Source organism: Corvus kubaryi, unplaced genomic scaffold (genome assembly GCF_017639235.1).
Source record: "Corvus kubaryi isolate FWS band 111438036 unplaced genomic scaffold, C.kubaryi_AGA036_p1.0 37284, whole genome shotgun sequence".
In the NCBI taxonomy this organism is placed as follows: Eukaryota; Metazoa; Chordata; class Aves; order Passeriformes; family Corvidae; genus Corvus; species Corvus kubaryi.
In genome coordinates, this window is record NW_024581088.1 from 7,773,808 (window position 1) to 7,800,260 (window position 26,453).

The 26,453-nt window shown below is 39.0% G+C and overlaps 2 protein-coding genes across 4 annotated transcripts; one reads left to right on the top strand and one right to left on the bottom strand.

The window, feature by feature from the left end:
- The first annotated feature begins 239 nt into the window (after positions 1 to 239).
- On the top strand, positions 240 to 19,388 carry TRPV3 (transient receptor potential cation channel subfamily V member 3). Of its 3 annotated transcripts, none has more exons than XM_042026315.1 (18): positions 240 to 508; positions 4,414 to 4,573; positions 7,014 to 7,118; positions 8,702 to 8,788; positions 9,433 to 9,590; positions 9,881 to 10,057; positions 10,243 to 10,383; positions 10,575 to 10,855; positions 11,489 to 11,665; positions 12,340 to 12,498; positions 12,923 to 13,024; positions 13,600 to 13,673; positions 14,314 to 14,479; positions 14,956 to 15,022; positions 15,357 to 15,628; positions 16,051 to 16,163; positions 16,775 to 16,845; positions 17,296 to 19,388. In XM_042026315.1, the coding sequence occupies exons 2-18, from the start codon at positions 4,455 to 4,457 to the stop codon at positions 17,388 to 17,390; spliced, it is 2,364 nt and encodes a 787-aa protein (XP_041882249.1). In that variant the 5' UTR covers positions 240 to 508; positions 4,414 to 4,454; the 3' UTR covers positions 17,391 to 19,388. The 3 variants fall into 3 exon arrangements, with proteins under 3 accessions (XP_041882249.1, XP_041882248.1, XP_041882250.1); XM_042026314.1 differs by having other exon boundaries at positions 241 to 508; positions 4,451 to 4,573; XM_042026316.1 differs by having other exon boundaries at positions 241 to 508; positions 4,451 to 4,573; positions 18,572 to 19,388.
- Positions 19,333 to 26,036, bottom strand: ASPA (aspartoacylase). The gene is made up of 6 exons (XM_042026317.1): positions 25,637 to 26,036; positions 23,587 to 23,782; positions 22,347 to 22,440; positions 21,815 to 21,922; positions 21,122 to 21,231; positions 19,333 to 20,601 (listed from the first exon to the last, which is right to left on the bottom strand). The coding sequence occupies exons 1-6, from the start codon at positions 25,861 to 25,863 to the stop codon at positions 20,389 to 20,391; spliced, it is 948 nt and encodes a 315-aa protein (XP_041882251.1). The 5' UTR covers positions 25,864 to 26,036; the 3' UTR covers positions 19,333 to 20,388.
- Positions 26,037 to 26,453: the final 417 nt, after the last annotated feature.

Sequence of the window (26,453 nt, forward strand, 5' to 3'; positions counted from 1 at the left end):
CTGAGTAGGTCCATGCTGTATAATAAACGGAGTGTGACATAAAGGGTGTCATTTACAACCCAAATGCAGGTGCATAACCATTTTCCTTTGCAAACAGCGTGTCAACTGCAGAGCAGTGATCGCTTGAGATACTCCAGTGCTGCCATGAAGACACCTGTGAGCAACTCAGCTTTAGTAACACTCCAGCATGTAATTATTGCGTGTGTGTCATCCCACTTTGGCAGCTCTGAAGTCAAGAGTTGTTGTCTGGCCAGTTTCTCCCTGCTCCCTAATTTCAGATGGAGCAAACCCCGTACGGCCGTGGTTCCTCGGCGCTTCCCTGGCTCTGCTTCCCAGCTGAGCACACCGGATGCCTGGAGCAGGGTGGTTTTGTGTTTTTAGGATAGTCTGGAGCCTGAATGTGGTTTTACTCCTTTGGCAGATGAGTTTTGGATGTTGTCAGTGGGGCCCTGCTTTGATCTTCGCCGCCCAGATCCATCCATGCCGACATGGAGGTGTCGTGAGCAGGGTGAGTGCTCCGGGAGCTCTGGGGGTGTTTGGGGTGTGATGCTTCTGGAGAGAGGGAAATCTTCCAGAGACAAAGATGAAACCCATCCTTCACAGAGAGAATGTGTTTCTGTTGTGCTTCTTTCTGTTTTTCTACTTTGTAAATCACTCTCCTGAGCTGTGCCACGCTGATTCCTGGGCATTCAGGAGTGAGGAAGGATAGGCCTCATTTAATTCGTATTTGTCAGCCTGGAACACTGTTGCACTTCCTAATTCCTGTGCCAAGGGGATCCAAAACATAATATCATACAAGTTAAACTTTACAGAATCAACTAGGTTGGAAAAGACCTTTGAGATTGAGTCCAACCTAAAATATTCATCTTCCACTGAAAGTTTCAGCTACTGTAGTGACCACTGAAAGCCAAATCCCTAGACTAGTAGAATAAGTTATTTCAACTCAGGAAAGGTCTTCTTTTTATTTAATTCAGAAGTAGGCAGGTAAATAATCTCAAAGCATTTTTCCTCAGGGAAAAACATTGCTTTTCAGAGTTTTTAAAAAATTTCTGTTAGGAAAAACCTTCATGGGAAAGTAAAAATTTCTCACCAAGAACATTTTTGATGGCACCTGATGTTTATGAATGCCCCTCGAAGGTTTAAATATCTCACAGGAAGATGAAGCTCTTCCTACCAAGTGTAACTTTCTGCTGATAGGACTCATAAATAATGCAGAAAAGTCAGAATGAAGTTTTATCAGCTTTGCCCTCAGGGAAGGGGTTTATTTTTTATGGGCCAGTAAGTAGGTGGTCGTAGGTGATGGAAAGTGTCATGGTCTGTTGTGAGGCCCCTGTGAATGAAACAGCTCTTGGCAGTCACTTCTCATCCTCTGCCCCCAGGGAAGAGGAGACCTTTGTGCCACAACATCACAGCTGAGTGTTTCTTCTGATATGTAGGATTCTCTCTTTAGCCATATCATATAAACTGTTACTGAGATATAAAGATACAGATACATGTGATTTTTCTTGTTCTCAGATAAGCAGAAGGTGAGTCTGTGATAATGTGTAGGAACGGCAGAATTCCATTCACCATTACAGATAAATTCCCTTTTCTTACCCCCAGCACGCTGGAGGTCAGATACCAAGCCCTCGGTGTCCTCAGATCCCCTTCAAAGTAATTCTTAATACTGTAAATCAATGCAGGGGTTTTGTCTTGCTGCCCACTTCAAATAAGCCACTTCTCTGGTGGCCTGTAAGTGACAATTAACGAGATAATGGGAGTAGAAAATAGTTACAGCCAAAGACAAGGCTCTGTATCAGGTTACACAAGCTACACTCCTTAGATCTGACACTTTTCAGGCTGCTGCACTGTTTTTCTCTATCTGTCATAGATTACAGAAAATGATAGTGCACTGGAAGCTGCTGATGAAAGCCCAGCTTAGTTTTCATCTCAGCACACAATTAATTGTGATTAAAAATGAAACAGACGCTACCTCAGCACTGTAACAAGGTACTTCTGCTGTGGTGCCTGCAGTTATTTACTTGGGCAGACTCAGATCTCATTTTAAATAGACTTTTTGGCTGGGATACAGTCACATCTCTGCTTTTGAAAGCGTAGTGCCTCTATACTTAAGGAAATCTGTTCTCTTTTTCCTTCCCAAATTGCTTCCTTACATCACTGATGGTTCAGCAGTCCTTCATCATCCAACACAACTTCAGTGCTATCTTTGATAATTTCCCACCTCTCCTCAGAGGTGCAGCCTGTTCTTGAGTCACTGCTAAAGTCTCTGTGGTGAAAACCAACTGCAAATGGGGCTTTGAGCTGCTGCCCTTGCAGGAAGGTGTTGCCATCTCTGAGCAGCTCCAGCATCACTCACAAACGAGAGGCTCTTCCCTGTGTGCCTTAGAAATTTATTTCATCTTTATTTCTCCAGCTCTTCATTCCACTCTCCCACCCCTCTGACTTCACACCCTTCCCAGCTGTGCCCTTCTCAACTTGGCAACTCCTTTTGTTGACTTTTGGACATTTTAGTCCGTTCCCAACTATTCTCTTCCTTTAAAGTCACTTCTTTTGTGTATCTATTTAATGTCCATCACCACCACGGTCCCCTTATATTTGATTTATGCCAAGTATCCCATTTGCATCTTCCTCAGGATGGGAAATGGTTTTGGCTACACACTGCTTTGTATTCTTTAAGTACTTGGTAAGAAGCAAATAGCAGAATTATTTATGAACTAAGCAAGACAAGTCATTTGTTTTAGCTGTGTTTAGACTAAATGTTTATCAGTGTATTCACTGACACAACATGTGTCTGGGGACTACGTGAGTGCCATTTCCAGTGGCACAGACAAACCCCCTCTTCCCACCTCCATCGTGGCAACTCCAAGTTCAGCTCTTCTCTGCATTTACTAAAAGCTGTGGTGTACTTCATATGCAAGTAAAAATATTTTCCCTTTATAAATTATTTCTATGAAAGCTGTGATATGAATTCTTAGGGAATTCATCCAAACTAGGAATGTTTCCTAGGGTGAGCACACCTGCCAATGGTGGAAAACACAATAAAAATTTATTTTCATGCCTGTTTCTTCAGCCAGCCTTCACAAGGTAAGGAGTCCTTTCCAATGTTTCAAGTTCCTATTCCATAGAGTGCCAAGAGATTACAGCTGCACTTAGGAGTGTTTGGACCCTGTAAGTTCTCAGTTCTCTCTACTTGGGATTGAAAATTGCCATAATTAAACATTTGTTGTTTATGCATTAATAGACTTTCACTCAAATACCAGTGTATTTGATATTCCTGGCTCCTCTCTCATACCAGGTGTCATGTCTTTTCAAACACTCTTCCCAATCTGCTTTCTGTATCTTGATACTCCCATAATGAAGGAATCCTGGTGCTAAGGCACACTGACAGCACTGTGACAGGAGCAGAAAGTTTCTGTGTACATTTGTCACATTGAGGAAAGTGGAGTAGGAGGGGAGAAAATGTGTAGTTCATTTTGTTCAAACTTTGCAGGCAAATTATTTTTACCATTTGTCCTTGAGTATGGAGGGCACTCCCCTGATTTCCTTGGGAATGAATCCCTGACCTCATAAATCTTACTGGGTTTACCTTCAGTGAATTTTAATGTATCCTGAATTCACCTTCTTGCCTTCAAATTATCCTGGGTGATTTAAAATGATGCCCTTGAGTATTAGATTGAGAAACAGGGAGATGGTTATTCATTATTACTGACAGAATTCAGGGTGTTCCTAGGCAGGTAACATGCATCAAGATCCTTTTGTGGCATGTGCTGGTGGTCATTTCCATCCAGTAGAATCATGGGTTTTTTCTTTTTTCCTGAAGAAATGTTAGGACATCACCAGGATACAAGCCCTGGATGTTATCCATGTGATGGTTTAGCTGAGCTCAGCCTGGGCATCCTATTCAGAGTCTGCTGCTTCTGCTGTTCCAATGCAGTGAGAACCTTCAGGGATTTTTCTTTGTTCTCTTCACATCTGGAACCTTCCTTCATCTGTTTTCTGTTGCACAGATCTTCCTGGAATTTGCCACTTTTCTGAAGTTATCTTGGACAAGAGCAGACTGCTCAGATTAACTGTAAATGTGCACAACTTTAGGGCTACTTATAAAAGTCATCGTGCTCTTTATGTTTCTCTAAATAACACACACTGTCGCTGTGACTGACAGGCTCCTTTCAGTTTAATTTAGGCACAGGCTTGAATTTATGGTTCTCCTGGTACCACTTTTAATGGCACTTGCCCTAGACTGAAATTTAATGAGTCATGTGTATAACCTTCCACATTTGATGCATGAAATGGTGGGGGCGTGTGCTTAACAATTGAAAAATGAAAAACTCTGGGGAAAAAGAATCAATATTTGTGTGTTTATACGTGAAGAGGCTGTAAACAGGCAATTTGGTCACTACACTTTCTTCAAAGGAACAGGAGTCAAGTAATTGACATCTCTCTACTGCAGAAACATGATTAAAGATAACAACGAAATTCTTCCACTAATGGGCAAGAAAACAAACCCACCTGGAATTCCCCCTGCAAACCAGCAAGAGAAAAAGGTGACTGAAGGCACTCCCACCAAGAAAAGGTAGGCTCCAGCTCAGTCTAAACCACTAAAACTCCCTGCTTTATCTCCTTTAGGAGATCTTTGCACTGAAATACCACCAACATCTTCGTTCTGTATAACCTCACAAGAATCTGATCTAATGATGGTTAATGCTTCATACATAAAGTGATCTTTTTGTAAGAGATCACATGGAAGAACACACCAGGTTTTATGTAAGAGTTGCTGGCCTGAAAAAAGGGAGCATTTCAAACTCAGCCTGACATGGAAATGTGACAGATTGTGGAGAGCCAGAGGGCTGGGAGAGCAGGAGGTTTGGAAAATCCTACCACAAACAGAAACCTAAATTCACTCTATTTTTCATTATTCTGATGAATGAGACTTCTTTGCTGTTTTATAAAATATTCACTTTCATTCATAATTTATATTAGAGTATTAATAAAGGGATTGAGGGTTTGTATTTAATATGAATGGGGAAATAAAAGCTGTAATTCCTGCCTGATACTATGAAGTCAACTAAGTTACTGTGGAGTGAGGATGAATTTTCATTCATAAACTTTTCATTCTGGATAATTATTGGTTATTACAGCAATTTCTGAAACTCTGAAGGCCTGGCCAATTGTGGCTGTTCTGACATTTATAATTCTCAATAATCAGAGGAATCACTTTTCACAGGAATTGTGCCATTAGTTATTTGAGATCCACTGCTTGGGTGGTCCAATTTATCTTTTTGCCACTAAATTCAAAAAGATAAGCTCTTTAGTGGCATATGAGGGAGACAAAGTGTCTGAACAGCTCGTGATACACCCAGCACTTCAAAAAGGGGCGATTCCATGGCAGACCGTGTAGTTACAAGAACATTGCCAAAGCCAAGCCCTCAGTTACTTAACTCCTATCTCACATTCATTGTGGCCTCAGGAACAGTAACCTTGGGGTTTTTCCCACCTCTCAACGCAGAGCTCAGGGTGTGGCTGGCAGCATTCCTGTAACACACAGCACCGACATCACGTGGATTTTAATGCAGGGCTTTAACATATTCTATTAATTATATGTTCCAATGCTGCTTTATCCTCTTCCTTCAAAACTCTGCCTCCAACCACCCCAGCAGCAGCTGCTGCACTCCCAGGGTGGCGTTTCTCACTCTCAGCGTGTGTTGGCAATATTCGCTTTCTTGAAGCGGCATTCCCTGCTTGAAGGTCCTGGAATTTGGGTGGACTGACAATCTGTAATTAAGCACAGGATATCCGAGGGGCAGGCGGGGAGGAGGCTGTCAGAGGCTGCTGATGTCTGTGGGCAGAGCACCCGGCCACGTCAGCACCTGGCTATTTGATGGCACCCTGCTTTGCACGGTGGCTTTTGGGGTGTTTCTTCCCCCCATGACATCCCCACAAGCCAGGAGAGGTGAGGTCTGTCAGCCCCCAAAGCAGGGTTCCCTTTCCAGCTGTTGGGTGCCAGAGTTAACACCTCGACCACCAAGCCTTTGGAAAACGAGATGAACTGGATAATGCTGTTTTTAGCAAATATCAGCAGGTTGTTCAGTAATGAAACACTGCATTTTAGCAGCAGTACCTGTACTTTACTTCAACAAGATTTTCTGGGGGAAGATGCAGTTAGAAAAAAAAAAAAAACGCCCTGTGGACAAATCCATAAATATTAGGTGAATTGGAAAGGTTTTGCAGGTGACTACTGCAACATTTTAGAAATGTAACAAGGTTTCTGAACAACAGCCCCTGTGGGAGTTGCTGCTTGCACCACTGAAACTCCTCTGCCTGTGGTGAGCTGTAGCAATGTTTTACTGAGATCCAGTAAAACCAAGCCATTGATTTTTGCCTCTCAACTCTGCAGGCTTTTAAAAGGTGAAATCTTTCCTATTACCTTTTCTGTGTTGTTTCAAATTTTATTTCTTTTCACTATAAATATTTATATAATTATTTTTAGGGAAAGTAAAGTTAAATGTCATGCAGGCAAGAGGACACATTCAGGCCTGGCTGGTGGAAATGCCTGATGTCACTGAACATGTGACCTTTCAAACTTTCTGATTTCATCATTATCACTGCTGATGGGCTTGAAATGATCCATCCTGATGGCTCCTGGCTGGAGAAGCAGGGACTGGGGTTAAAAGCAAAAAGCGTTTGTGTGTGCAGGACACACGTGTGGCTGGGCAGGGACAGGAGCTGGGTGCAAGGCTGGTTTAGAGACTGCTGCTTACACATGTGGGGATCTGATGCCATGTGCTCTAAAAATACCTTGGGAATTTTGCCCATCTGCCTGCTTGGAAGAGCTGGGCACAGGCTGGAGGTTGGGATCCCCTCAGGGGAAAGCAGATAAGCCTCTGCTCCAGCTCAGTCAGGTTTAATGCCAGGAGAGATTAATTGTCAAGCTTGCCCTTGGTAGTTCTTTTCTTGGTTTACATTTGGGCTTGCCTTTTATCACTGATATTTTTTAACTGCACTGTCTTCAACAGTTCCCACTTTTTTCTGGAGATTGATGGCTTTGAAAGCAGTGCAACTCCCAATAACACCTCTCCCCCCGTGTTTTCCAAACCGATGGATTCAAATATCCGCCCGTGGTAAGTTACAGATGCACAAGCAATGGTCCTGCTGCAAATATATCTATTTGCTTCCCAGCAGCTTCCCCTCAATTCTCCTTGGGCCTCAGTGCCAGGATTTCACATGACTTTTCATAGTTTTTGGTCACTTCAAAGACAGAACTTGACTGGAGATTTATCTTTGGTTTTATCTACTGCTGTCCATTGCATGGAATAAATCAGGCCTCAGATTGGAATAAATTTAAAATAGGTGGTTTTTTTTTAATCTTAGCCTCTTATTAATGATGCATTAGAACAAATTCCATGCTCTCATTTGAGTGTTTTCTGCTGTGTGAAGGCCACAGCTTAATTTAGCAGCCCCTCTTCCCAGCTGGCTGCTGATGTCTTCCCTCTATTGCTCATTAACAATCAAATGTGGAAATGCTGAATCTGAAATATTCAAAGCAGCCATTTATGCTGAATGAATAGAGAAAAATTATGACTGGGAAGAATACACTTAATTTAAAAAAAATGTGTGGGGTGCTAACAGCTGATAATTACCAGTAAGGGAAATATGTAACAAATCTGGCATAGACCCAGAGTGGCCAAAGGTTTTTGTGTCTGAGGATGTCTGGTCAGCTTTTAGGAATGAGCTGACAGGCTGATTTTGGTTTCAGAGGAGAGGTGTCCAAATTTCCCCCTTGCTTAGGAAGTGACCTGCACATGTGCTTTGTCACCGCATTACTCAGCTTTCTGCAGACAAGTGGCAGATGGAGTAAGAACGGACTCAGAGCTCCCAGGTTTATTTCAAAGGGAAAGGAATACCTGCAGAGCAGTGCTGAACCCTTGCATTGCTGTCCATGCATCTGTTTGATCAATATTTAATAGCTCAGATTCCCTAAATTATTAACCTGAGTTAGTTCACCCAATCTGAACCTTAGAGAAAACAAAAGTACAAATAAAAATCTCATTTATTCTAATTTTTCTAAGTCAGATCTGCTTTTAGGACTGTGTGGAAATTATGTACAGCAATTACAAAATATCAATGCAATTGAAAATCCTTTAAATGTATCATCTAAATATCTATTTAGGGCCCAGTCCTCAATTTCTTTCAAGTCAGCCACAAAACACTCCTGAGTTGCCTACAGTGTTCTGTGTAGTCAATCTTCAGGTAAATCACTTTCATTGTGGGCTTGCAACCCACTTACTGCCACTGATTTAACACTTGTTTTGTGCCAGATGACAAAGTAAGCACGTGAAAAGGAAGGATGTCAGCTTCAAGCATTGAGGATGATGCATAAAAAAACAGTGATCATTTAAAAAAAAGAAAAAAGTTCCCACAGTTTCAAGATCTGTAGTGAAATAATATAATAAAACACAAAGCAGATTGCTTTCCTAATGTGGTCTTTTAAAAAATATAATAAAATCCTGCGAGACTCTTCTTTTTTATCACTCACTTTAAAGTTCCTGTGGGAGATAAAATGACAGAATTAAAAGGCCAATGTCAAACTGGACTAATTTAAGCTCCAGTGTAGATACTCTGTCCTGCCATTGACTGTTTCTTCATGCAATCTGCCAGAATACCTGCTAGCATCTAGGCACATGTGCTTTTCTGTTCTCTGCAGTGCATCTGGAAATGGGGAGGACATGGATTCCCCACAGTCTCTTCAGGATGATGCCACTGAATACAGCCCCAATGTTGAGAGTTGTGGGTGAGTGGAGACACAAATATTTCTCAGCACATTTTCAGCTGATTAATTCTGTGGTAGGGTAGATATTACCTATTTTTCCTGCAGTGTTTTAGGAAAAAAGGTCATGTGTGTGCATGCCTTTCTGATTCTTCAATAATTAAATGTTGAAATAAACAACTCTAATCTCTCAAATCTCATACTTAGTGTGAGGATCCTTTATATGTAATGTGTGTTTTATCATCATGGCAACACAGGACCTACACACCACAATTAGGCATGGACTATTTCTGCTCGGGGGAAATATGAAATTCTTCCTTTTTCCAGAATAAAGGATGATCAGAAAGTGGTGTAAGATGTGAGGTTAAACTCTCTTCTGTTGTGAGAGAGAAGGTGCAGCTGGAGAGCAGCTTTTTTCCTAGAAGAATGGATAAACTGGAAAAAACACAAAATACTTGAAAAATGTGGTGTTTTATTATAAACCCCCTCTCAATAGCCCACTTACTTGCAAATAAGCAATGTGAGAAATGTTCTGAGATACCCATGGAAGTGGGGCAAGTTCGTGTGGTCTGGGGCGAGTAATTGTATTTGGTTTTCCTCTCATTAATAAAATAAAATAAACCAGGATAAAGTAACCAGCAATTTCATGATGGTTTCTCACAATTCAGTGCTAACACATCCCAAGGCCCTGAGCTGACAAGTGCCAGGAAGAAGCTGAAGAGGAACCTGTTCCGGGCAGTGTCCGAGGGGAACGTGGAGGAGCTGCAGCGGCTGCTGGCAGAGCTGAAGGAGCGATCGAGCGCCTGCACCAACCTGCCCGTGCCAGGTGAGCTGGGCACAAACCTGGGGGGGGGTTGCCAGCTCTTCTGGTGGCTCAGGTGCAGTCTAAACCTGGGAAGTGTCTTTATTTCCCTGTGAGTTTGGGAGTTACGGCACTGGGACGCCCAACAGGAAAACCAAGGGCATTGGTTGCCTTGGTGCTCAAATATAAAGTGAGCAGAATGGAGTCATGGTTTGGCAAATAGTTTACATTCCTCTGTATCCCTGGGATTTCACCCCTAATGAACAGAAGTTTAATGAGTAACAGTGATCTGATCTCAGAATTCACTCTTGTAGATTACCTGATGAAAAAATTCACAGCTTCAGACACCGGCAAAACTTGTCTGATGAAAGCTCTGCTGAACATCAACCAGAACACAAACGAGATGGTGAACATGCTCCTGAGCTTTGCAGAGGAAAATGGCATTTTGGAGAGATTTATTAATGCAGCATACACAGAAGATGCATATAAAGGTATTGCCATCTGATAGCAGTTTCAGGTATATGGTTCAACATGCCATCCATAAAATAATGATGGTTTAAATCCCTTAAACCAACTTCTGTTCATTATCCCTGGTGCCATCCATTGTGAAACATCATTAATGTTTCAGAGTGCGCTTGAGAGACTCAGCCCTAAGTTCCTGTGTCTGTTTTTTCAGGCCAGACAGCTCTGAATATTGCCATTGAGAGGAGACAGTATGAAATCACCCAGAGCCTCATTGAAAAAGGAGCTGATGTCAATGCCCGTGCCCAGGGTATTTTCTTTAATCCCAAACACAAGCATGAAGGCTTTTATTTTGGTAAGTGGAATTGAGATATTTCTGGAAAAGTTAAGAAGGAATGCCCAAAGTTTTATAAAACGAGCTCAATCCAGTACAATCAATATGTAAATGTGCTTTCATATATTAGTATGCTTAACACAATATTTTCTCTTCTGATTTGAATGCCTGAAATAAAACATGACCACTTGTTGCATTTTATGATCCTGTAGGTGAAACTGCACTGGCTTTAGCTGCATGTACCAACCAGCCTGACATAATTGAACTGTTGATGGACAATGCCAGGACCAATATTTCCTCTCAGGATTCCAGAGGAAACAATATCCTCCATGCATTAGTTACCGTGGCAGAGGACTCCAAAACCCAGAATGACTTTGTGATCAGAATGTATGATATGATTCTGCTGAAAAGTAAAGACAGAAATCTGGAAACAACCAAAAATAAGGAGGGTTTGACACCACTGCAATTAGCTGCAAAAACTGGGAAATTAGAGGTGGGTGTGATTTCAGTAGCATCTAAGAGAAACTGGTGCTCTGACACATCTCTTTCCAGGCTGGTTATGCTGTTTTGTATCAGTATTTGGTGAGCTAATTTGGTTCAAAACACAAACAAATATTTCCACTGCAACGTTGTTTTTATGCTTCAAGGTTTCTCTGTAACTCCCCCCCCTCTACAAACTACACAAGCTGTTTAGAACCAGCCTTCTGTTGTACAGAAATTCTGCATTCATCACCAGACAATTCCAGAGAGCTCACTAGAACTGCTCTGCTGTGCTGCTGTAGAATTTGGTTTTGATAAATCAACTGCAGCATAAAGAACTGACAGTGGGATGATTTAGAAAGTAATTAAGTTAAAGGAAGGCAAAAATGAGCACATGGAAAATTGTGCTTTCATGCTTTAAAAAAATATCTGAGAGAAAATCTGAAGGCATTAAAAATGCTGTACTTATTTCTTAGAGGTTTTCTATCTCCAGCACCCTTCACTGAGTAACACAATTACAAATACATTGAATTGCACAACTGTACATAACAGGTAAAAGGTGGGAGTTTGGGCAAGTATGGCCATGTGCTGTCTCCTTTCCCATGAACAACACAGCTGCTGACAAATGATGCTGTTCATGTTTTAGATTCTGAAGTACATCCTGAGCAGAGAGATCAGAGAGAAACCCAACAGGAGCCTGTCACGAAAATTCACAGACTGGGCCTATGGTCCTGTTCAGTCTTCTCTGTATGATCTGACAGAACTGGACACCACTGCTGACAACTCAGTGCTGGAAATCATTGTCTATAATACAAATATTGGTGTAAGTTACCTATTTTTAAATAAAATATGTATTTTTTTCTAGCAGCACGCCCATTTCAGATGTGTCAGCCTAGGCAACCAACTGAGTTACTTCTAAAAGTAAACAGTAATTTTTGGTTCTCAGTTTTTGTATCAGGAGCAAGATAAATTTTATACCTCTGGACATTGTCAACTGTAAGCAAATATGCATATTCAGCTCCTGAAACACAGGTGAGGTATTTTGGGGGTGTCTTTTCCTGCATTTGAAGCCTTAATCTGCCTTCTAGAGGAACATAAATATGGCCGAGCTGGTCAGACCAAATAAACTTTACTTAACAGGTTTGTATTTTAGGTGTTTAGGAGTGTTTGCTTTTCAAATCCAGAATTTTGCATTTGCTGAATTCAAATCCAGCCGCAAAACTTCCAAAGGAAGCAGGACCAGAAGTTCACAGGACAGTTTTAGCTCAGTCATGATTCACCAGGCTGAGAACGGCAGCTTATCCCGGCAGGAGGGGGAGTTGTCCCTTTGTCCGTTCTCAGGGTGGGTCTGACACATCCCTGAGCACAGAGGTGTTTCCAGAGCAGCAAGGATGGAATGGAATGAAATACACAAAATTCATGCCTGAAATTCAATTTCCTTACAGGCAGCAAGTTGAAATATTTAATTTTTAAAAAATCGTCTTTCTTTCTCCTCAGAATCGTCACGAAATGCTGACTTTGGAGCCTCTGAATTCACTGCTGAGGATGAAATGGAAGAAGTTTGCACGGCACATGTTTTTCATGTCCTGCTGTTTTTATTTCCTGTACAATGTAACATTAACATTGGTTTCCTACCACAGGCCTAATGAAAATGTAGTGAGTACAGCAGCTGAATCTCACCAAATTTTACTGACTTAAAATGCATGAGTATTTCCTGAATTGTATTTAAAATGCTGAAATAAAACCAAATATTTGAATATCTGGGTGTAGAGAGACCAGGTTCTCCTACATCAGGGTGGGAACACCACATTTGCATTTTGTGGAAGTGACCTAAAATACAAATACATGATACAAAGACTGTTAAATTTCTGAAAGTGTGGAGAGGGTATTTTGTTTTTCCTTTAAGAAGGAAACTTCTGATATTTCAAACACTTCTTTTAGGGGGCTGATTGTGTAAATAAGAAGAAAATTCTCACTGGAAGGGAAGAAATTGTGAGCCCAGGGTGTGAGGGTTTCTGGTGCTTTGCCTTTTACCCTTCAGGGATGGAACTGAGATTTTCATTCTGGATTTGTCTTGCAGGCTCCTCCTTACCCACTCGCTCTGACCCGTGGGGTGGGGTGGCTGCAGTTATCAGGACAGGTGATGGTTATGTTAGGAGCACTATTTTTAGCCATAAAAGAGGTAAGACCTTTTCATAACAAATACATAACAAAATACGTAAAGAACTTCTCTAAATTTATGAATACACTGATGATGATATTGGCAATACACGTGGAGTATCTGTGATATATGTAATTTTTAAATCTTTGGTACAATCACTTATTCAGAATGAGCCTGGTTTTATATATTTGAATACAACTGTGACACAAACATGAGGGTATTTTCCTTTCAAATTCTCAATGCAGAGATCGATATCAATATTGTCAAATTATTGGCTTTAAGGACAATTGAATTGCAACTGGTAATGAAAAGAAATCCCACGGTATAATTTTGCCATATACTGTAAGTAATGGCAAATGTAAGTAAGTAATGGCAATTAATGTAAGTAATTAAAAACAGTAACTGAAACTATGCCAGAGACAACAGAATTTTAACCTTTGAATTTACAGCCCAAAAAAAAAATTAATTCTAGAAGTTACCATGTGTTATCAGTAGATGGATTAGTTTTGAACACCAGTTAAACTATTTTGAAAAGTAGATTTTGAGGCCTGTTTTCTCTTCCACTATGCCTGTAATTTATGTATCTGCCTGCACAGAGTGTAGCCATCTTCCTGCTCAGGCCCTCAGACCTGCAGTCAATTCTCTCTGACGCCTGGTTCCACTTTGCATTGTAAGTTTGACATGTATATATGTATATTTCATACTACATATAAAATCCTTCCCTCTCTCATGGTCACAGAGAATGTGCTCCTGTAGCAGATATTCACTTTTTCCTTGAAATTATCAGTTTTAGAGGGATGGATGGAAGTTTACCTGCAGCTTTTCTGTAACACAAACTATTGGTTGCTCTGTTGGTAACAATACCAGGGTTGATGGGCATGGAGTGGATTTTTCCCACCTGCCAGTGTCTTCCCTGTTTGTGGAAAATCTGTAATTATTCTATCAATTCATTAAGCTAAAGCTGCAATTAAATAGCTTCTAAGATATTATAATATTCTAAGATATTATTATAATAAAGACAGATTTTTAATGTCTCTGCCAGCAAAATCTGCATTAACTAGCTGTTTTGGGGAGAATAGTTTACCTAAATTAAGCTTTAATAAATTTAATCCTTATATGTTAATATACCACTTGCACTGACTTATTTTATCTTTAAACTATAATGGTAATTTCATGGGGAGAATAAAAAGCAGCAAGAAATAACAAATGAAGCATAAAGAGCAAAGAAATCTTGTTTTCGTATTTTTCCATTCTGTTGTTGGTTTTGTGCTAGTAATTTCTCTTTTACATATATGTTTGTTTTTTAACAGTTTTATACAAGCTTTGCTTGTGATCTTCTCTGTCTTTTTGTACTTGTTTTCCTACAAAGAACACCTGGTGTGTCTTGTTTTGGCAATGGCCCTTGGCTGGGCCAATATGCTCTATTTTACCAGAGGTTTCCAGTCCATGGGCATTTACAGTGTGATGATTCAAAAGGCAAGTTTTTCCTTTGTTTTCCTTTGTTTTACAATGATACTCCATTGTTCCACAATCCAAATCAAGTCTATTCAGCAATTATATGTAATTTATACTTAATTTTGAAATGTTTTATTTCCAGTTTTTACCTATTATTTCAGCAGAACACACTATATAATTTCAATAGCAGGAACTAGTTTATATCTTCATATTGCCATTTTATTGCATTAAATAGGTGAATAGCTTGTGTTTTTTCCAGCTAATGTAGTTCAGCAATTTAATTGCATCAGAATCTGTAATGTCTGTATTGTACAGAATTAGTCACTCTCAGAAGAACACACCAGGCTTGAGATAAAAAATCAGACCTTTGGGTTTGTTTGCTCAATGGAAGCAGCCTGATGCTTTAGTGTGTGCCTCCCCTGTATCCCTGTAGAATTCATAAGCACAAAACTAGTTCTGAATTTTAATTTCTGTCCACTGTTTCATTCCATTTTTAGGTCATCCTTCAAGATGTGATAAAGTTTTTGGTTGTCTATATCGTGTTTTTGCTGGGATTTGGTGTAGGTAAATATTACTGGAGAAAAGCACTGATGCTCTGTGTGAGTAAAAATTTTAGCAATATTATGAATAAGAACCCTGTTTTCATGATGAGAGCTCATGTTGGGGTTTCTTCTGGATGTTAAGTTTAGATGTGAACAGATGAGGGATTTGGCTCGGTCTCAAATCCCTGGAATTTCATTTGGATGTGGGCTCTTTCTGCTTCCTGGAGCTGTCATCTGGCTGTGTGTTGTGGCTGGGCAGCTCTGGCTCTCTTAAGCATTTTGAGTTCTTTGGGATGAAATGCTCTGTATTCCTAAATAATGATTGCGACTGAAATTTCCTTGTGCTTTCTTCCCAGCTCTTGCTGCACTGATTGAGACGTGCCAGGAGGGTGGGGAATGCCATTCCAACAGCAGCCTGGGACCTGTCCTGATGGATCTTTTCAAGCTCACCCTAGGACTGGGTGACCTGGAGATCCAGCAGAACTCCAAGTACCCCGTTCTGTTTCTCCTGCTCCTCATAACTTTCGTTGTGTTGACTTTTGTTCTTCTCTTGAACATGCTGATTGCATTAATGGGAGAAACAGTGGAGGATATTTCTAAGGAGAGCGAGCACATCTGGAAACTCCAGGTTTGTTTGGGAGTTTGCTTGGTGGAGTGCAGGTGCTTGGGCTGAAATCCTCACACTGACAGAACAGGTTGGGTGTTAACAATAATCTCCATTTGTGTTTGGGAGTGAATAAGTAATTGCAGTATTAGAGAATTGTGGTAACTTTGGAATTAACAATCCTAAAGGTGATATCATGGCTTGGATTTCCAACCCATGCACTGTCACACACCTTCATGACTTTCATTCCCCTGGATATGTCACAGCATGATGTGTTCCACTATTTTTCCAGGAATCTGTGAATCCCTATTTGCACAAATCATCAGTGATGTGTTATTTGCTGTTGTTGGTGTTGGCTGTGGGTGGAGGTTTGACCTGTCATAAACTGCATGCTGTGAAATCAGAGCATGGCTAACCATACTCATGTAACTGTTTACTGTCAATAGAGAGCCAGGACTATTTTGGAATTTGAAAAATTCTTACCAAAATGTCTGAGGAAAAAATTCCAGCTGGGAGAACGGTGTAAAGTGGCTGAAAATGACACCAGGGTGTGTTTAAGGTAAAGCAAAATAGAATCATGTGCTATTAATTCTGCTCTTTCTATGTTGCTTCAAGTTTATTTCTCCTTAAAACCCTCTTTAAAATATTTCTATTATCTCTACAAATTATGCTATATGTACAAAAATATGATTTGGTTCCTTTTTCAGTTGTAACCAATTGTTTAAATAGGGAAAATGTATAAATTTTTATGTAGACAATTTTTTGGTAAGAAAGCAGATTTTCATCTTCCTGTGTTTTTACTGTAGAAGCATCAAATCTGCTTGCAGTAAATGTCACTTTATCATAATCTCCTTTGAATGTCAGCTTTAAAGCAATCATAGTTAAGTTGATTGGTAATTGATGATTACCATATTAAAGAACTGTGCTGTTTAATGAAAAATATTTAAATATTTCAAGATTGTACTACCAATGTGTGAAATTATGAAGTTGTCTTAGTATTATTCTCATGTTCATATAGTGCCTAACACTGCAAAAGACATTCAGGCTTTTAGTCCCAACAAAGCAGGTGGTAAAATGTCACAATCCCAGGAAGGAATAAAGGGGGAAGATCAATGATGTAGCTGGGGGATAATGCATGGTGATAACACAATTTATGTACAATGTAAACAGGATTAATGAAGTGAAATGGACCGAGTGGAAAACCCATGTTTCATTTATTAATGAAGATCCAGGGCCAACAGGTACTGTGGAATTTTGACACCTTATTTGTACAATCTCTTCTTCTTAGAAATGCTTTTTTATACAGTTTTATACCTTTAAAAATATAAACTCTTCTATTAAACCACACATTATTGCTAGAGAAACTAATGGTTAATATGGCAGTGGTGTTTAATTACTTTTAAAGACTTGGAGAGAGGGCTGGTTACAAACAAGTTTTGTAATATATATATTGGATGACATAAGTGTTGGCCAGGAAATCAGAGACATCCATCTGCTGCCAGGGCAGGAGTGTCCTGGAGAAATGAGCTCCCTCTGGGATGAAAAATGTCTGTAGAAGATATGGTAGCAAACTGAGAGCTTGCTGTTTAAATAAATACATCTTTTTAACAACAAAAAGAAGTGCCGAACTCCAATCTTGCCTATACAGTTTCTACCATATCCTGTTTTGTTTACAATGCATTTTTTTGCAGATCCAAGCAAAATTCAAGATAATTCAAGAACTAATAGCAAAAACACCCTGAATACGTTTGAAGAAATGGATGATTTGCCTGAAACTTCTGTCTAGTTGTGCTGTGCTTGACATGTGGCTCTTCTGAAGGTTAAAAGCATCAGCAGTGGATGCTGAAAGCTTTGTGGCTGTTTTGGACAGCTGTAACCAGCTGGAACACAAACTTTCAGTGACACAGTCTGATGGCTTGAACCCATGTAGCAGAGCAGCTGAGCTGAAATAAATGGGACTATTTCACTGGGTCAGTTCTGAGCCTCTCAAACTGTTGCTGTCCAAGTTTGCCTGACGCTCCTCAAACTTGGCTCGAGATGTTTAACTGGATAAAAAAGGTCAAATGTGAGATATTTCTTCCTTTTGTGGAAAATTAAGGTCATCATGATCCCAATCTGCTGATTTTTGGACTCTCTTACTCATGAGAAACTCATTTTGTACACTAAGAAAAAAAAAAGGTTCTTGTCATGGAGAAAAGCAAAGCATTTCAGTTCTGAAGACGACTAAATGAAGTAGGTTATTTTGAAATAACAATGTTCTGGGCACATTTGCAGCTTTTGCATTGACTGTCAGTGTTACTGGAGGCTTGGTTCCACAAGTTGGAAAAAGCCTCCTCACGTCCCAGGAGCTTTGCCTGATCTGTTTTCCTCTGTGCAATCCCCAGGGTATAACGTGGAGTTTACTGCTGTTTATTTATTGCTGTGTGTCTGTGCCTTCCCATAGAAAAACAGGGCAGAAATATAATTCCTGATGGAGGACATTTGCTCCAGTCACATCATCTTTACATTTCCTCCTTGGCTTTTCCATGCTGTTGCATCTTCCTACATAAAAAGTTACCACACTAGAAGTTCTTCTGAATTAATTTTTGCATTCAACCACTTCAGGAAAATAAGTAGTCAGTATTTCTTCCCCAAATGAACAAAATGAGTTCAATGCAATGCAATTCCAGACTTTATTTTTCATTCAGAGGACTCTGTAATGCATTTCTGTAGCTCTTATTTCACTGCCTGTGATGACCAAGTACTATGAATTATATTTTTAGTTTTCTATTTTATGTGTGTGTATATATAAGGAGAAACATTTGTTCTGTGTACTTTTAAATTTCAATCAACATGTGTCTCCAGTGTCATGGCTTTTCATCAGAATTATTCATGTGGTGCCTGTTTTAAAGGTGCTATTTTAGGTAAGACTCAGGGGAACTCAGTTCTGTGTTTGAATGATAATAAGAATTGCATTGGATTTTGCAGCTGTGGGCAAAATGATCCAAAAGACTTTCTTAAGACAGAAGAGAGCGTGAGGGAACCCTCCAGTGGGAAGGATAATGCAAAGATATTTACAGGGATGGTGAACGTGGGTCCTGCTGCCCAACCAGCCTCCTACAGATGCTGTGTCCTGAGTTTCCAGCCATGGCCTGGATGGATGGGATCCAAAGGAAACTGAAGTTGTATTCTGGCAGGGCACAGGAATTTGAGGGGAAGGACATTTGTGTACCCACAGACCACGTAACACCTGAGCACTGTTTGGCTTTCTCAGTAGGAGATTGTGAGGATGAGAAGAAAAATTCCGGCGGTCTTGGAATCTTTAAGCTTTGCTGGTTAATTTTGCACCGAAGCTGCCAAGGAAGGACTGCACAAGGTCTGTTTGGATTCTTTCAGTGCCAGTTTTTGTACAAAGGGAAAAAAATACCTCTTCACACATACTCAGGAACCAGGCTGAGCCATGAGGCTCTGGTCACTGGAAACACGGAGATCTCTGCGCTGTGCTGAGGCCACTCTGAGCTGTGAAACAGGGAAGGCACAAAAAACCCTAAAAGAATGTGCTGTGCCACTGTCCAGGTACAAAATGGTGTGGATGAACCCAGGAGCAAGCTGGGGGTGGTTTCTAGAAGCTCTCACTGAAGATATACCCTCCTTGTGTGGCCACAGAGCTTGGCCACCTCACATGAACCATCTGCTGTCTCCAGGCTCTTACCAAAGACACTGAATAATGACTAGAGCAGGTCATTCTGTGCTTTTTATACCATGTTTATTTAAATTAAGGAAATAAAACCTGTCATTCAATAAACATTCTGCCCTGTGTTTTTATTTTATTGCCATAGGGGTTAAACAAAGGCGAAGAAAAAATACTTTAAATTTAGTAGTAAATAAAGACAACATCACTTTTCAGAGGTAGAATATGGGAGTTATCTGGACAATTAATCTTTCAGTAAATAATTAATGTATCCTTATGCAAAATTCTTAATGTTTATCACCAAATTGTCAAATACATTAAAAACAACTTTAGAAAACTAATTAAACCCCCATTTTTTCCTCTTTTTAAGATATTATGGCAGACTTTGTCTCTACAGACACAGAACAAGTCTCCCCATATGGGATTCTTCCTAATTTCCATTCTGAAATGCTCAGGTATGGTTCATGCACTGCTCTTCATCAAAACCAGAGTAACTGCCTAAATCTTGACTTAGATCAGAAACAGCTTGAATTAATTGTGAAATACACTGAAATATAAGACTTTTTAGACTGTATTTCTCTGAAATCCTGGTTCTAGCTTGTTTTTATCTTTCTACTTACAAAAACAAGACAAACCCCAAGGCTTTCACTTCAGCACAGTGGGGGTCAGTCACGTATGCAGATAATATCATTTATTATACACACCCTCCCCCTGTTTCTCTCTGCCCAGCTTTTCCTTTGTCTCACATTTTCTGTGTTTACCTGAGGAATTAATTTCAAGGACCAACCCATTGTAAAAAGTGTTGGTTATTGAGGTTTGGGGTTTTGAAGTAGAAAAGCTGTAATTTTTATGTACAATGTAGTACTGTGGATGGAGCTTCTTCATAAAAATTCCATAAAAATATTTATAAATTCTTTGCATCTCTAGGAGTCTATTAAAACAATAAAGAGTCATAATCAGCATTATGACAATAGGTCTCAAAGTGCTCAGCAAGGTTAATTAAATTACAATTTAAAATTAGATTCTGCATTTATTTATCCCATGAGTTACTTCTGAATGACCCTGGACTTCACAAAGAAACCCACTTTTTCTATGAAAAATCTGTAATAAGCTCTTAAGAAGTGCTCTGGTCTAAGACTGATGACCTGAGGTGTTTTGCAGTGAGTTTGATTTTCTCTGTTTTTACAAAAGCTTGGTTCTTTTCATAATATGCAGCTTCATTAATAAATGTTGGATAGACTGTACAGTTCCCCTGATATGGAATTATTTCTCCACCAAGAGTCAAAAATAGAGGATCACCATTCTTTAGTGGCTGCCAGTCTTGATCCTTAGGGAAAGAAAATAAATACAATACATTTACTTTCAAGTTTTTGTGTATTTTATGTGATTCCTGAGTTAATGCTAATTATGCCAATTTCTGAAGTTTATGGCAAATGCTTTTAAAATAATTCCTTTTAATCTTAATACATAATTTTGTGTGTCTGGCCCTCATTTTCAGAATTCACTGGTCTAGTGAACTAGAAGGAAACTGCAGATGCTCATAATTGATTGAAAACACACTCATTTTAGAATTAAAAGTTAGGTTTATATTCTAAAATATAAGCTTTCCTATTGTCTTTTTCTTTGTAGTGATTTTAGATTCAGTGATTCCCAAGACAGTTCCTGAAATAATGAATGTATGACCTCAGTGAGAGAACCTAACCCTAGGGGAGGTCTAAAGTATTCAATAAAACCCATTGGCAGTATTGGCATTTTAAATATTTATTACTAAAATATACAACAATGTAGCAGAAGCAACACAGGAATAAGTAAAAAATGTCACAAATGGAAACTCTTCTAGAATTTACCTGTAGTTTAGGATGAATTATAGCAGTAATTTCACCATTCTTATTCCTGGGATAATCTACTTTCTCCATTATTTTAAACACCTCGATGGTGCATGGTGGAAATTCCTTTCCTAGAAAGAATAAATGTAATTTAATGTCAAGATGAAAAACTGCCTGTTAAAAAGAACATTGCATTATTTATTCTCTGTAGAATGGCTCAAATCATCAGGTTGTCCCCTCAAAGCCAAGTTGCAGAAAGATGGTCCAGTCATGTATTTGGGCATATGAAGTCCTGGTCTAAATTTGCCACTGAAATGTTACTTTTCAGTTAAAAGTATCTATTTTGTAGACGAGGAAATCAATGAAAGGTCTGCTTGCTAGTGTTGCAGCACAGAGTGGTATCAGTGGTATTTAATCTTTACTATTCCAGCGCAGTAATGGAAATTCTGACGTGCGTAACTGCATTATTTTCCTTCTACTTAAAAAAAAAAAACCCAACAAACCTGACAAAAATATACTCTGAAATAATTAAAAACATTTACTTTGCCAGAGCGTGTTTTAGGTATTGCATAGGTCTGACTTTGGTTTTAGAGAACAATTCTCCCCCACCTTTTACCTGTTTAACTGTAGAAGGTTATAGACCAACCAATTTTTAAAAATATTCTCATGAAATAGTCCACTAACATGACACAGGAAGCTATAATTTCTTATTACCTTCATTAAAAAGTTGCACAAAATCAAGGCCATGTTTGACAATCTTCCTCATTTTGTCCAAAACATCACCTCTAGCAACACCTTGTGGCTGGGGCCCCACCTCAACACCTGTTTGGAGATGAGGGAGATTATTAATGTCACTTAATGTCACCGTCACACATCACATGCTTACACTGCACAGCAAAAATACGTCTGATACATCAGTATTTAATGTTTAAGAGGGATAGTAAGGCACAGAATCATGTGGCTTTTTAAGGTAAGTCCTTCTTATAAATATTTTCTGCAAAAAGTGGGTTAATTGAGTTTAAGGGTTTCCATCTGGCTTCTGTATTTTGTAAGCTAGAACTCTGATTGTGTAAATCAGAACTCTTCAGAAGAATGGATAATTATATACATTTGTTTTGGTAAATATATTATCAAACAGCTTCTGGTGATCAGAGCACTCTACAGAAGTCAGTGAACACATCTGAAAACAGCCATATTTTAAAATCATTGATGGTGGGTTGGAAGAGCCTTTAGATTTGATATTTACCAACAGGATGTTTTGCCACAGATCGAGTTGTTGCATATTTCAGGCTGGGATGTTCAATCAGCAGAACAGGACAAGGTTCTGGAGCCAAAGCGTTCTGTGGAGATGGTTTAAAAACACCTTTGTTATGCAAATGGTTTAAAATGTTGTGCCACAAAAGATTACTGATGCAGAAGTGATTTACACAATGTCTTCAATATGTTGCCTTTATTTCAGGGCCCTCAAGGAAGTAGGACATCTTTAGAAAATGCACAAAGCTGTGTTTGTTGGTGTCTGTTCCATTAGCTGATGCCAGGCAGCTCCGCTGAACCAGAACTGAGCACAGTTCTAGTCTTGAACTGCCAGCAGAGAAAAAAAACCTCCTCAGCATGGTTCCAAAACTGAGAACTGAAATGCCATGAAGCAGATTTCAACTATTTATTTGGGGTTAGACTCCAGTTCTCTTATGGGGACACAGATTGTGAATTAAGCCTTATTTTAATCTTCCTTATTGACATTTTTGCTACTTGAGGCTTCTTTCTTGATTACTGCCCACCATTACTCTTCATATAATTTTAGTCATAAGCTTTCTAGATCTTTTATAGGGATATTAACAGAATACATGTAATAAGAAAAAAAATGTTAAAAAAGACCTTGTTTCTAAGGAAAAAAAAAATTAGAATTCCACACCATTGGCCCAACCTGGATTCCATCAGTCACTGTCCAGGTCACCAGAATTCAACCAAATTATGCTTAAGCCAGCACTTCTGCAAACCTCACTCTACCAAAACTTATCAGCTTCAGGAACAGCAGAATCAAACAGCTACTAAGGACACATCACTGATAAGGGAACATTTGTCATTACCTACTTCCATTATTTTTTTGCAGATCTTTATTTAATGAAATTAATGTCTAACTATTTAGCCTGTGTGACCCCAAGTTCCTGACAGATCAGTGTGAAAGCAGATTAAACTGCATTAATTTTCATAGTTGTTATTCTAAGTATTCCTCTTTGCCCATCAGTCTTTAATAATGCTCATTTTAATACATGAAGATATGATAAATTTAAATCTGAATTACCTGATATTATAATTAAATTAATAATTGCCTCTGATTAAAAAAAAATCATCCTATGAGTAATGAAATCTTTTAAACTGTTTTGCATAATAAAAAATAGTATATTTAAAGAAACTACAAAATAGTATCTAGTAATACAACATTACAACTAATAATCTATTTTAATATTCATTTAAATTAGTTTTACCTTGATATAATGAACCATTTGAATTGTAAAGTCATCCCTGGAGTTTTCAAGAATAATGGTACCACCCATGTTAGAAGTGGTGTTGTGAAGGTCAAAAATAAGGTCATAGGCATCATCACTACCTTTGGGACCAAATATATGATTGATTTCCTGAGCCCTCCTCACTTCATATGGAATATCTTCCACCACTGGCCTGCTGTTAATATCAGCACAAAGAAATTAGTAAGCTCATTCCATGGCTTTACAATCAACAAAATATGTATTAGCCTTTTCTTTTTACTTTGATTCCAAAATTGACTGGAGTTGAAATCACCTGTTTAATTACCAAACTTAAAATTGGCTGAATTTGTTGATGAAAGCAGCTAAGATTGTCTTAGAATTGTCTTATTATTATGTGTCTTGTGCAGAAGGGTATTAAAATTAATCAAATTTTGGCTGGAAACTACTTATTTCTCCTTACACCCCAAAATTTCCCCCTATGCATAAAACTAACAAAAAATTTAGCAACAACTCAGAGCACTTCCAAGACTGGATCCACCTCCTATTGTAGACCATATTCAGACATCAGTTCATGATGTTTTGCCTTGGGACATCACCCTCAAGGTCTTTTTAACTTGTTTTATTTCTTGTCTTCTCATGATCTGGTCAGACCTTTACAGTTTATTCCTTTAGATTCTTAAGGCTCAGTGAAGATTTTGCTGCCTCAAATTTGCTCCTCCAAAGTTTTAGTGCTTGCAATTTCAGGAGACTCTGTATATTGCATAATTCACCTTTGTATTCTTTAGTTCTGCCCTTCAAATTCAACATTTCGTCACATAAGACTGTTAATTAATACTTTTTATTGAAGCCAATGGGACTTCCACCATTACTTTCAGTAGTATCAGGATTTCACTCTCCTTTTTCTGATTTTGTAAAATAATTTGTAATCTTGAAGGTTCTACACTTAAGGGGCCAGGGGAAGGTACTCCAAACACTCAGTAGTGCTGTAATAGGACCAGGCAACTTCACAGCATTTACTGAGAAATATTGGTTAAAATATGAAGACAACCTGCAGGTGTCTTAATATGGTGTTTTTTCAAGTGTTCTGTGTTCGAAGCAGCTGAAATCAAACAAAACCACTCTTTTTTTGGTATGTTTTTCCAAAGCAAACAATTAAAAGAATGGCCTCAATGCTTCTGTGTTAACATCTGCTTATCTTAGATATAATAATCAACAACAAAATTCTAAGATGAAAAGCCAGATGGAAAGATGTGTAGGGTAAGAGTAACTGTGCTTGCAAAATATACACAGTAAGTATTTCTTTCTGTGATATTCACCTTTACCATTAAAACTTTTCCAAAACAGAATTACCTGGTTAGCAACTATACCAAGAATGTTTACATAGCAAAGTACTCCTCTGGAACAGATGTCTCAAAAGCACAGAAACATCAAATCCTATTAAAAATTTAAGAACAGTTACTATTTTACAGAAGTTATACACAGTATTTCTTCTAAAATAAGGAGTCAGTTAAATTATTGAGATTTTTGGCTATCCTTTTGCCTTAGAATAGATTATTTCTAACTTGAAGTTTTTCTAATTTCAAGTTTTCACCTTTTCCTGTACATAACTGGAATTAAACACACCACCCTGATTTCTGTGCCATTCTGTCATATACTCAGATGTCTGTTTAAGTTGCTTTTATCTATTATTTCTTGGAAGTCTAATTGTATTCAGAAGAGCTCCCAAACTGAATTGCACAAGACATGAGAAATAATGACTCTCTGACTCAGAACAGTGGTACTCCAATTCACACAAATGCAGCTCATCTAATACTAATTTAAAATGCTGTTTAGAATAATGTGTTGGTTTGAGACTGATTTTACCAGCAGTAGAAATGAATATGTTAACACTCATGCAGTTTGTTCTTTTTTTGGGTTAAAGGTCAGTAATTTCAGTTCTGGGACTGCACTGTTAAAGTAGTAGGGGAACTTGTGTTTAACATTTTAATCTGGGAAGTATTAAACTTTAAAAAGGAGGAAGTAAAACAAGAGAAAGCACAACTGCTCTTACCCAAGACTCTCGGGGTCAAAAACCCGGTTGAGATCACAGTCAATGTACCTCGTGCACCTCTCCACAGCCCTGGGGTTGGTGAGGAATGGTTTCACTTCCACTCCTGGTCTCTGGATCTCGGCTCCATCCTGCTGCCAGTGCCTGACCAGGAGCACCCCCGATAATTCATTGCCATGAGTGCCCCCGAAGAGCCCGACCCGTCTCACCGGGGCACACGGGGTACTCATGCTCTGCAGCAGCTCCAGCAATTGCTGAGGGCAAAACACAGAATAATGCTCAAGGAAAACTTTTGTCTCTGGTGGGGGAAAAAAAAAAAAAAATTCCAGTAGGAGATTCTTTCTTCTGGTTAGGTCAGATGCAAAAGAAAGTGAATTAATTTCCCCCAAGAGTTCTCGACTCCCGTTTTGAGGCGGGATTTTCCAACCTGACCCACCTCCCTCCCCAAGGAGCCTCCCCTTCAGTTTCCGTATTTAGTAACATCTCCGAGGCTGTTAATGGCACTGTTACATAGTCCAAAAGTTAACTCGGGGCAGTCTTTATAATATATGAACTATTAGTATATCCTGTACTAATGAACAGTGGAAAACATTGTTTTTACACTTAAATGTCAGGCATTTTTGCACTGCACACTAGGTGTAACAGGTATTCTCACATATAAGTTACATAAGTATTACAGTATACAAGGGCAGAATGATTTAAAGTGAGCAAACCCAGCAAAATAAGAATTTTATCCTGGCTCTAGTCCAGCACATAATGCTGAAACATCAAGTATTTTCCTCTAAAAAAAACCCAAGAACAGCTGAGTTCCTCAAAGCAT

What these genes read in the sequence shown, in the direction of transcription:
- TRPV3 (XM_042026315.1), top strand. Translation starts at nt 4,455, where the DNA reads ATGATTAAAGATAACAACGAAATTCTTCCACTAATGGGCAAGAAAACA. An exon ending in CACCAACCTGCCCGTGCCAG is followed by an intron (nt 9,591 to 9,880) that starts GTGAGCTGGGCA and finishes TCACTCTTGTAG; the next exon opens with ATTACCTGATGAAAAAATTC. An exon ending in ACAGGCCTAATGAAAATGTA is followed by an intron (nt 12,499 to 12,922) that starts GTGAGTACAGCA and finishes TTTGTCTTGCAG; the next exon opens with GCTCCTCCTTACCCACTCGC.
- ASPA (XM_042026317.1), bottom strand. Translation starts at nt 25,863, where the DNA reads ATGAGTACCCCGTGTGCCCCGGTGAGACGGGTCGGGCTCTTCGGGGGC. An exon ending in TGTGGCAAAACATCCTGTTG is followed by an intron (nt 21,923 to 22,346) that starts GTAAATATCAAA and finishes ATCTCCAAACAG; the next exon opens with GTGTTGAGGTGGGGCCCCAG. An exon ending in TGTGCAACTTTTTAATGAAG is followed by an intron (nt 21,232 to 21,814) that starts GTAATAAGAAAT and finishes TATTCTTTCTAG; the next exon opens with GAAAGGAATTTCCACCATGC.